The sequence below is a fragment of the Ruditapes philippinarum genome, unplaced genomic scaffold, assembly GCF_026571515.1.
Source record: "Ruditapes philippinarum isolate M1 unplaced genomic scaffold, ASM2657151v2 ctg6025_1_1_1_1, whole genome shotgun sequence".
NCBI lineage: Eukaryota > Metazoa > Mollusca > Bivalvia > Venerida > Veneridae > Ruditapes > Ruditapes philippinarum.
Window position 1 is genome coordinate 74,941 of NW_026853454.1, and position 12,117 is coordinate 87,057.

General features: G+C 34.9%; 1 protein-coding gene across 1 annotated transcript in view; it reads left to right on the forward strand.

Annotated features, from left to right (window-relative positions):
• The window catches only part of LOC132736903 (DNA helicase MCM8-like), a gene marked incomplete at its 3' end in the record, with an annotated part of 76,458 nt that extends 64,341 nt beyond the window's left edge, over nucleotides 1-12,117 (forward strand). Inside the window, 5 exon segments of the mRNA XM_060724116.1 lie at nucleotides 1,088-1,151; nucleotides 7,001-7,056; nucleotides 10,463-10,484; nucleotides 11,440-11,556; nucleotides 11,900-12,117. Of these exon segments, the coding sequence (XP_060580099.1) occupies nucleotides 1,088-1,151; nucleotides 7,001-7,056; nucleotides 10,463-10,484; nucleotides 11,440-11,556; nucleotides 11,900-12,117 (477 nt within the window).

Sequence of the window (12,117 nt, forward strand, 5' to 3'; positions counted from 1 at the left end):
TAAGCAGCAAAACAAAACTATGTATATAGAGGCTGTATTATCAATGAAGTGATTTAAATAATTTTAAAACATTGTTAAAGTAGACAAAAGAAGGATAAATCAAATTAATTGCTAAAGCCCCCCAAGATACACTTTCTCGCTCACCGGATAAACTTTCTCCATCCCAACATCAACCATGAATTCTCTATATCTGAAACCATTATAATAGAGATTTAAGATATTCATGCAAAAACATTTTGATGTAAAACAGTGATACAGAAGTATATAGTGCCTTTATGAGAAATTTGTTTAAAATCTGCTTGGGCTCTCTTATAGCTATATGTGTAATGTCTTTGATATTGAACAAGCTACATGCCTGCAAGTCAAAAATCTTCAGAGAGATCTTTGCAGATTCACATATTACATGTATGCCCATATGCAACTGGTAGCTGAACAAATTCTAATGGTGATTACAAAATTCAAAGAAAATAAATAGGGGGGATATGAAAGTTGGCCAAATGGGCAAATAAATGCAATGCTTTGACCAACTGGGCAAATAAATGTGATGCTTTGGCCAACTGGGCAAAAAAAAAATGTGATGCTTTGGCCAACTGGGCAAAAAAATGTGATGATTGGGCCAACTTGGCAAATGTAGGCAATGCTTTGGCCAACTGGGCAAGTGAATGTGATGCTTTGGCCAACTCAGCAAAAAAATGTGATGCTTTGGCCAATTGGGGAAATAAATGAAATGCTTTGGCCAACTGGGCAAAAATAAAAATGTGATGCTTTGGCCAACTGGGCAATAAATGTGCTGCTTTGGCCAACTGGGCAAATAAATGTGATGCTTTGGCCAACTGGGCAAGTAAATGCAATGCTTTAGTCAACTGGACAAATAAATGTGATGCTTTGACCAACTGGGCAAAGTCTTTGAAAGAGAATAAACTGACTGGCAGTTAACTTAGCAATGCAATTTTGAGTTTTGACATCAAACTTATCAATCAAACATTGGAAACTGACTATTTGATTAATTTTGGATAAAAGATGTAGGAAATTAGTAAGGTAAACAGCTTGTTGAAAATTGTTGTTGGAAGTGATAACTTTCTTTCAGGATGGGTTCAGCTTTGTTGTCAAGGTTTGATTTGGTCTTTATCCTGCTTGATAAACCAGATGAGGTCAGTATGATATTTAACCTTTGACCTACTCAATTTCTGTAATGGATTTGACCTTATTTGAATTTGGAACAGTCCATTTGAAAATTTAGGGAGTTTGTTATCATAATACAAAATTTAGCAAGGAACACTACAGAGCCTGGTCAGACTGCATGGATTTGCAGGTTGGCCCGGCCCTATACTGGTGGCAAAGGCAAATCACTTTCATTGTCATCATATTAACGGTTACATATATTATTATGTCTCACATGACTTTGCTTGTTGTTTAAATTGAAGTTTAAGTAGGGCATCCATGGGTAAGGTCGTTACTTGAAACCACTTGCCCCTCACAGCTGTGGGTTCGAATCCTGACTTGGACTTTTGATTCTTTCATGTGTTGAAGCTATCCTGCTAACTTACAGAATATCAGCAGTTCTTTTCAGGTGCCCCTTTGTGCCTGATATAATGCACAGTTAAGCTGAAAAGTGGCCCTATGACCTGTGATGGTGTGACATAAAACTGGACCAAAAACACAATGAAATTATTCAAAAATCATTATTCTGTAATATCACCAGGGACTTCATTTTTAGCTCGACTTTTTTTTTTTTGAAAAAAAAAGTAGAGGTATTGTTATAGTCAGGTCGGCGTTGCCGTTGCCGTCCACGTTGCCGTTGCCCTTGCCGTCCGAAAACTTGTACCTGGATCATAACTTTTTTATTTCTTGGTGTATTGTCTTCATACTTGGCCACAACAACCCTTGGGACAAGACCTTTCAGTAGACCACACTAACCTTGACCTTCATCCATAAATGACCTTGACCTTCAAGGTTAAAAGTCCAATTTTTGCTTGTTCATGCTGTTATTTGCTGTTACTTTGTTATTTTTGAATGGATTTGTCTTCAAACTTGAACATAATAATCTTCAAGGATATCCCTTAAAAATAACCAGTCAGACCTTGACATTCACTCATCAATGACCTTGACTTTGAAGGTCAAATTATTGAAATTTTCATTTTTTGGCTATTATTGGCTGTAACTTTGTTATTTTTGAATGGATTGTCTTCAAACTTGAACATAATAATCTTCAAAGATAACTGTTAAAAATATACCGAAAGACCTTGACCTTCACTCATTAATGACATTGCCTTTGAAGGTCAAATTATTGAAATTTTCATTGTTTTGGCAGTAACTGACTGTAACTTTGCTATTTTTGAAGGGATAAACTTCATATTATAACAGAACATTCTTAACCCATTACTTCATATACACGCCTTTTAACGCCTTTTTCACCCCCCCCCCCCCCTTTTTGTTGTCTCAAATGATGAAAAAATGCCTTATTTAGGCCCCAAACACTTGTTTTTGTTTGAGAAATGTTGTTAAAAAAAGTGACCTCTTTTTCGGCGCGGCCCCCCAACCAAATGATACATCAGGGGGTTGCCAGAAGGGGGATGTGCCCCCTTCTGTTTGGGGGGGTTTGAAGGGGGGCGGAGTCCCCCTCATCGCCAAGAAAATTTTGGACTTGTGAGAGGCTGTAAATGACCCCAGATTGATCATAAGGTAACGTGTAACCAACGCTGAAAAGCATTTGACTCTATCTCAATCCATTGAGAAGTTGCAGCACTTTGAAATCAATTTTGATGGAAAAAATCAATGCAAAATAGTGATTTTTGGCAATTTTGAGATGTCCCCTCGTTGCCATGGTAACAGAAAATTTAAGCCTGAGCATGTTGTTGCAAGGGCAATGGTCCAGTCAACATTTGTGCCAAGTTTGATTAGTGTTGGAGCAGTTTTTTATAGTATTATAGCAATTTGAACTTGTAACGGGAGACTTTTCAATGAAAACAGCCATTTTTCACAAAATGCTCATGAAGCAATGGGTTAAGGACCAGACCTTGTTGTTTATCAAACCCAAATTTGCTTGGGCTCTTTAATGACCTTGACCTTGAAGGTTATATTACTGAATTTTCTCAGATTGTGCATTTATTGGTGTGTGTGTGTATGTATAGTATATGTATTATATATATATATATATAAATGTGTGTGTGTGTATATATATACATATATGCAGGTATATATATATATAAATATATATATATGCATGTATATATATATATATATATACATATATAGATATATATATATATCAAATATATATATCAAATATATATACATGTATATAATTGCGTCATTTTTTCTATTTTTAGAAATTGCGTCATTGTTGCTATTTTTAGAATTTGCGTCATTTTTTTCTATTTTTAGAAATTGCGTCATTTTTGTTCTATTTTTAGAAATTGCGTCATTGTTTCTATTTTTAGAAATTGCGTCATTGTTGCTATTTTTAGAAATTGCGTCATTTTTTTCTATTTTTAGAAATTGCGTCATTGTTTCTATTTTTTGAAATTGCGTCATGTTTTTCTATTTTTAGAAATTGCGTCATTTTTTTCTATTTTTAGAAATTGCGTCATGTTTTTCTATTTTTAGAAATTGCGTCATTTTTTCTATTTTTAGAAATTACGTCATTTATTTCTATTTTTAGAAATTGCGTCATTGTTGCTATTTTTAGAAATTGTCTATTTTTAGAAATTGCGTCATTTTTTCTATTTTTAGAAATTGCGGCATTGTTGCTATTTTTAGAATTTGCGTCATTTTTTTCTATTTTTAGAAATTGCGTCATTGTTGCTATTTTTAGAAATTGCGTCATTTTTTTCTATTTTTAGAAATTGCGTCATTTTTTCTATTTTTAGAAATTGTGTCATTGTTGCTATTTTTAGAAATTGCGTCATTTTTTTTATTTTTAGAAATTGCGTCATTTTTTTCCTATTTTTAGAAATTGCGTCATTTTTTCTATTTTTAGAAATTGCATCTTTTTTTCTATTTTTAGAAATTGCGTCATTGTTGCTTTTTTATACGCCCGTTTAAAAAACGGGACGTATTATGGGAACGCCCCTGGCGGTCGGGCGGGCGTCGTCCAATTTTGTCCGGAGCATATCTCCTACATGTATGGAGGGATTTTAATGAAACTTCATATAAATGTTCACCACTATGAGGAGCAGTGTCGCGCACATGAACCAGGTCTCTAGGTCAAAGGTCAAGGTCACACTTAGAGCTCATTGAAAAATGCTTGTCCGGAGCAAAACTTCCACATGTATAGAGGGATTTCAATATTATTTGGCACAAATGTTCACCATTGTGAGGCGGAGTGTCGCGTGCAAGATTCAGGTCCTTGCGGCCAAGGTCAAGGTCACACATAGAGGTCAAAGTTCAGATAAAAATATGAAGATGTGTATATGGACCATTTAGTCATCATTTATTGAGGGATTGTAACACAAATGGTCATTATCAAGACTATGGCTGTGATACATATAATTTAGGTCAATATATACAAGGTCAAGGTCACTAAAGATGATGAAATATCCAGATTTTGTAAATAGAATTTAATCAAAGGGAGACAACAAAGTTATTACTTTGTTCATAAATGACTTACACAATCACTCCCCTTGATCTATTTTCTAAAAATATAATTTAATCAAAGGGCATAAAATAATCCTCTTTCTTGGACTTGAGTATGTTGTAAAGAATGTAACATTTTCATGTTTCATTCATTGGTCAAGATACTTAACTGTGATAACTATGGTGTTCTGTAGACTTGGTATTTGTTCATAAAGATCATACAGTAATTACCTTATCAAATGTAAATACTTTCTCATAGAAATTTAATTATATTTTAATTTTCAAGTAAATATCAGTTCAGCTCATTCAAAGATTAAGAATTGTAATGAAATGTATTTCCCTAGAATAAAATCTTTAAATCAGAATTTTTTAGTTATTAAATTACATGTACTTTTTATACGCCCGTTTAAAAAAAGATAAAAATATGAAGATGTGTATAGGGACGATTTAATCATCATTTATTGAGGGATTGTAACACAAATGGTCATTATAATGACTACGGCTGTGACACATGTACTTTAGGTCAATATATGCAAGGTCAAGGTCACTAAAGATGGTGAAATATCCAGATTTTGTCTGGGAGCATATCTCCTACATGTATGGAAGAATTTTTATAATACTTTTATGGAAATGCTCACCACCATGATATGTATTGCTCCATGCATGATCCAGGTCTCCAGGTCAAAGGTCAAGGTCACACTTAGAGCTCATTGAAAAACGCTTGTCCGGAGCAAAACTTCTACATTCATAGGGGGTTTTCAATATAACTTGGCACAAATGTTCACCATTGTGAGGCTGAGTGTCGCATGCAAAATTCAGATCCTGCGACCAAAGTCAAGGTCACACATAGAGGTCAAAGTTCAGATAAAAATTTGAAGATGGTTATAGGGACCATTTAGTCATCATTTATTGATGGATTGTAGCACAAAATGGTAACTATCATGACTACAGGTGTTACACATTTAATTTAGGTTAATATTTTGCAAGGTCAAGGTCACTGGAGATGATTAAATATCCAGATGTTGTCCGGAGCATATTTTCTACATGCATGGAGGAATTTTAATGTTACTTTTATAGAATTGTTCACCACCATGAGACGTAGTGCCCTGCACATAAACCAAGTCTCTAGGTCAAAGGTGAAGGTCACAGTTAGAGCTCATAGAAAAACACACTTGTATGGAGCAAAACTTCTACATGCATAGAGGGATTTCAATATAATTTGGCACAAATGTTCATCATTGTGAGGCTGAGTGCCGTGCATAAAATTCAGGTCCCTGCGACCAAGGTCAAGGTCACACATTCTGTGCATATCTTCCCTATTGATTTGTTTTAAGGTTCATTTAACAACACAGTGCCAAGAATAAAAACTTGCTTGCTAGATAACACTTATCCATAATGCCCCCATCTCCATCTAAAGCTTTTTCGTAAACGGGCGTATTTTGTGACTACGGCACCCTTGTTAGAAATTGCGTCATTTTTTTTTCTATTTTTAGAAATTGCGTCATTGTTTCTATTTTTTAGAAATTGCGTCATTTTTTTCTATTTTTAGAAATTGCGTCATTTTTTCTATTTTTAGAAATTACGTCATTTTTTTCTATTTTTAGAAATTGCGTCATTGTTGCTATTTTTAGAAATTGCGTCATTATTGCTATTTTTAGAAATTGCGTACTGTTGCTATTTTTAGAAATATGCTTAATGTTTCTATTCATATATATACAAAATATATAAACAAAACTAATGTGACAAGACCAACTAAATTTATAAAAAGGAAACATCAATATATGTTCAAACCTTTCTATGTTTGCGTTTAGAAAAAGTAAAAAGTCGAGCGTTGCCCCCGCCCGGCGGTGGCTCTTGTTATCTGTTGGTCATAAAATAGATTGAAATGACACTCCTGTCACATGATGGTGCACATTTACCTTTATTTTATGATTTATGCTTGAAAATACTAAAATACCACTTGGCCAAATTATTTATAAATTGGTTTTGAAGAAATTATATTGAAATGTTTCGCTGTTAAAGTGAAATTATCAAAGTCTAGGCATTAAATACTGATGAATATACATAGACAAAGATATACACATAGATATATACATAGGATATCTGGTTATTTAAGTGTCTGGTTATTTATTCTGTGGCCGAGTGGTTGAGGTCATTGACTTGAAACCACTTTCTCCTCACTGCAGTGGCTTTGAATCTCTGCCAGTGACTTTAAATTCTTTCATGTGAGAAATTAATCAAGCTAGGTTACTGATTGTCAACGATTTTTCTCTGGTGTCTGTGCCTAAAATAATGCACGGAGGGGCACCTGACATATTCCTTCACCAGTAAAGCTGAAAAGTCGCCATAAGACTTGCAGTGTTTGTGAGACATAAAAACCGACCAAGAAAAAGAATGATATTTAAAATGTTTTATTACATTACAGGAGATGGACAGTATGCTGTCTGAGCATGTGATGTCACTTCATGCTAAACAAAACAGGTGGGGAAAAATTTTTACAACTGTATTTATTACAATATTTGTAAGGTTTCTTGTCTTGGGTTTTAGCTTTCTTGATAAATAATTATTCTTATTCTATGTTGTATTTTTTATGACATTTACCAGAGTGTTTAGATTTTTGTGCCCCCACTTTAGAGGGGGTGGGGGGCATTTAGATTTACCATTATCCATTCATCAATCTGTCCGTCCATACTCATTTTGTCAAAAAGTATTTGACCTAGAGTCATGAAACTTTACAGGAATGTTGATCAGCATGTGTAGTTGTGCACCTGGGTATTTTCGTGGTGGATTTATTTAGTATTTGTAGAGTTATTGCCCTTGACTCAGTAAAAATTTGCAATTTTCAACTTGTGTCACATGTAGCTCAAAAAGTATTTGACTAGAGTCATGAAACTTTACAGGAATGTTGATCAGCATGTGTAGTTGTGCACCTGGGTATTTTCATGTAGATTTATTTAGTATTTGTAGAGTTATTGCCCTTGACTTAGTAAAAATTTGCAATTTTCAACTTGTGTCACATGTAGCTCAAAAAGTATTTGACAGAGTCATGAAACTTTGCAGGGATGTTGATCAGCATGTGAAGTTTTGCATCTGGGGTTTCACTAGTGGATTTATTTTGTTTTTTTGTTTTGCCCTTGACTTGATAAAAATTTGCACTTTTCAATTTGTGTTGTGTGTATTTAATCTAGAGTCATGAAACTTAAAAGGGATGTTGATCAGCATATGTAGTTGTGCACCTTGGATTTCGCTTGTGGATTTATCCAGTATTTGTAGAGTTATTGCCCTTGACTTAGTAAAAACAGTTTCATTATGTTGTGTTATTTGTTTCTTTAGTTAGAATCAGTCAACTTTGCAGGAATAATGATCAACGTCACTGTGAAGCAATGCACCTTGGATTTTGTTCGTGTTTTTTTATCAGTTTTGTTATGAGTTATTGCCCTTGACTTAGTATAAATTTGCTATTTTCAACTAGTTTATGCATAGCTCAAAAAGTATTTGACCTGTAGGCCTGAAAGTTTACAAGAATGTTGGTCAGTATGTTTACTTATGCGGTTTGCTTATGGATATATTATAGATACTTTTTAGCTCACCTGAGCTTGCTCAGGGTGAGCTTTTAGGATCGGTGAATGTCCGTCGTCCGTCGTCCGTCGTCCGTCCGGCCGTCCACAATTACTTGTGAACACTCTAGCGGTCGCATTTTTGCCTCAATCATCATCAAACTTGGTCAGGATGCTTATCTAGTTGAAAGCTCGGATGAGTTCGAACATGGGTCATCTCGGATGAAAAACTAGGTCACAAGAGCTAAAAATAGAAAAACCTTGTGAACACTCTAGAGGTCACATTTTTGACCCCATCATCATCAAACTTGGTCAGGATGTTTGTCTAGGTGATAGCTTGGATGAGTTCGAACATGGGTCATCTCGGATGAAAAAGTAGGTCACAGGAGCTATAAATAGAAAAACCTTGTGAACACTCTAGTGGTCACATTTTTGAACCAATCATCATCAAACTTGGTCAGAATGCTTGTCTAGTCAATTGCTTGGATGAGTTCGAACATGGGTCATCTCTGATGAAAAACTAGGTCACAGGAGCTAAAAATAGAAAAAACCTTGTGAACACTCTAGTGGTCACATTTTTGACCCAATCATCATCAAACTTTGTCAGGATGCTTGTTTAGATAATAGCTCGGATGAGTTCGAATATGGGTCATCTCGGATGAAAAACTAGGTCACCGGAGCTATAAATAGAAAAACCTTGTGAACACTCTAGTGGTCACATTTTTGCATCAATCATCATCAAACTTGGTCAGGATGCTTATCTAGTTGATTGCTTGGATGAGTTCGAACATGGGTCATCTCGGATGAAAAAGTAGGTCACCAGAGCTAAAAATAGAAAAACCTTGTTAACACTTTAGCGGTCACATTTTTGCATCAATCATCATCAAACTTGATCAAGATGCTTGTCTAGGTGATAGCTCGGATGAGTTCGAACATGGGTCATCTCGGATGAAAAACTAGGTCACAGGAGCTAAAAATAGAAAAACCTTGTTAACACTCTAGTGGTCACAATTTTGACTCAATTGTCATCAAACTTGGTCAGGAAACTTTTCTAGGTCATTGCTGGGAATAAATCGAACATGGGACATTTCGGATGAAAAACTAGGTCACAGGAGCTAAAAATAGAAAAAATCTTGTTAACACTCTAGTGGCTACTGTTGTGATCCAAATATTCTGTTAATTGGTCTGAAAGTTTGTTTTGATGATTTCTAAGTCAAGATCGAACATGGGTCATCTTGGATGAAAAAACTAGGTCACACCGCCCAAATATGGAAAAACCTTGTTAACATTCTAGTGGTCACATTTTCGACTCAATTATCATCAAACTTGGTCAGGATGTTTGTCTAGGTAATTGCTTGGATGAGTTCGAAATCGCATGTGAAACTAGGTCACCGGAGCTAAAAATAGAAAAATCTTGTTAACACTCTAGTTGCTACTATTTTGATCCAAGTATCCTGGAAATTGGTCTGAAAGTTTGTTTTGATGATTTCTAGGTCAAGTTTGAATATGTGTCACCTGGGTAAAAAACTAGGTCGCACTGCTCAAATATGGATAATCCTTGTTAACACTGTAGTGGTCACATTTTTGACTCACCTGTCATGAGACTTGGTCAGAATGCTTGTCTAGGTAATTGTTTGGATGAGTTTGATAATTCAGGTGAGCGATCTAGGGCCATCATGGCCCTCTTGTTCCCTTTACTTGGTAAAAGATTTTTAGTTTTCAACTTGTGGCACATGTAGCGCAAAAAATATTTGACGTAGAGTCATAAGATTGACCAAACAGTGGAGTATGGGGGCACCCATGTCCTATGGACATATTTCTAGTTGCTTTTAGCTCCCCTGGATCAAGGTAGCCTATACATCTCTTGAAAATGGAAATTGAATGTTGTTTACGTCTTTAGAAAGATATTTGAGAAATTTTGATCCTTTGATAATCTATTAGTAATATTTTCTCTGCAATTTTATGTTATCTTACATCCTTATGCCCCCTTAGCTCAAAAAGAAGAGCATCAAATTTGTTAATTCGGGGTCCCTGGTGTGATCCTTGAGAGACGGGGCAAAAAGTTCTCCATGACAACTTTATTTTGGAAATTATGACTTAGAGCCTTTTGTCTTTCACGGCATATTCATAAATCATGTGGGATTAGCAGTTAGTCACTGGCGGGACAATTGGTAATTAATAGTTTGTTATCAAGGAAAGTTGTTAAGGTGGGCCTACTGTCGAGAAATGCCAATGTGCTTATATCTGCATAAAAAACAAACAAACAAACAAATTTTCCGTTATTGATTTCCTGCAAGGATTAAAAAAATTCACTTTTCACTTTATTTCAGAATGAGTGTCACAGGAGCAACAGTAAGAAATTTTTATAAAATTTTCACTTTAAATATCAAGTTTATTCAAGTAAAGCAAACATTAAAATTATATTTTACAGATTCATACTAACTTTTATGAAAAATTTTGGAAATGTACTTAAAAGTAAAAAATTGTGAGTTGAACAAAGCAACTGATTTACACATTGCAATTGGCATGCATGCAAATTACCAAAAACAGACCAAAATTTGGAAAAATATATATGGCTGTGTTAGTCATACAGTAGAAATATTGTGATCAGTATTTTATCGCATATAACATGTTAATTATTATTCAAATCTTGATGCCTTATACTTTTCCTAAAATCTTAGTAAATTTTCTCAAGTTTGATTTCCTTGATATTTGGCCTGAAATATTTGGCCTTATCTAGGGGCAAGCAGCTTTAAAGGTTAGAATCTTATTCTATTAAATTCACTTGTTATATTCTTGTATCAAAGGAAATAATCCTGAATCTAGAGGAAAATGGTGGCCATTTTCAAGTTGAATCTAAATTCGCGGGGCGGAGGAATTTGTTTTCAAAAATACTATAAACACAAAAAAACCCTGTCTACAAAAATCGCCTTTCAAATTTTGTAATTTTGACTGTTTTTAGGCGTTTTCAAGATAAATAGAAAAACATATTTGACTATCTTTGGATATCAATTTTATCAGGCTTGACTGATATGGGCAAAAAGGGGCCAGCAAGCATTGCCCTAGGCCTTCCAGCCCATATCAGCCGAGCCTGGTGAAATCGATATCAAAAGACAGTAGCATGTTGTTCTCTATTAACTGTAATTGCAGAAAACTGGCGTAAAATTCAGGGCCTCTGATTTTGTTAAAAACTTACATGATTTATTACTGATATTGTATCTAAACATATTAATGACATTTTTTTCTGAAAAGTCCTAACATTTCAGAATAACCAGTTCATTATGACATTGTATTGAATTATTTCTAGAGTTCGATTATGAATGATTCAATATTACTTTGGGAGTCGGACAAACCTTTGAGTGAAAGATTGAAAATAACCAGGAATCAGCCTTTTGATCCAATTCCTGCTCAGCTTTTAAGAAAGGTAGGTTGAAATACAAACAATTTCAAAAGGTATCAACATGAAACTTGGAATATTTGCTTATTATGACGACAAGGTGCAGTTGTTAGACATGGGCCATAATTCTGAAAGGAATATTTTTGGAGTTATGCCCCTTTTTCACTTAGAATTTTTGATAGAACAGCTATAACACTGCATGTGGTGCCCTTTAGTATTGCATTGAACTGACACTCCCCAATTTCCTCTTTTTATTAAACATGTCTAAATTTATACAGGATTTAATTTTATGTTTTTTTACTGACATTCCTTTACTATTAAAGTGCTTTATTTCAAACCACCTGGACCTTTATTTTTTTTAAATCTTTAGTATATAGGTTATGCTAGGAAATATGTTCATCCAAAGATAGGAACAGATGCTGCGAAGGCCATACAAGGTTTCTACCTGGAGCTCCGCAAACAGCACCAGACTCAGGACAGTACTCCGATTACTACCAGGCAGCTGGAGTCTATGATACGGCTAACTGAGGCTCGAGCCAGGCTTGAGCTACGAGAGATGGCAACTAAAGAAGACGCTGAGGATGTGAT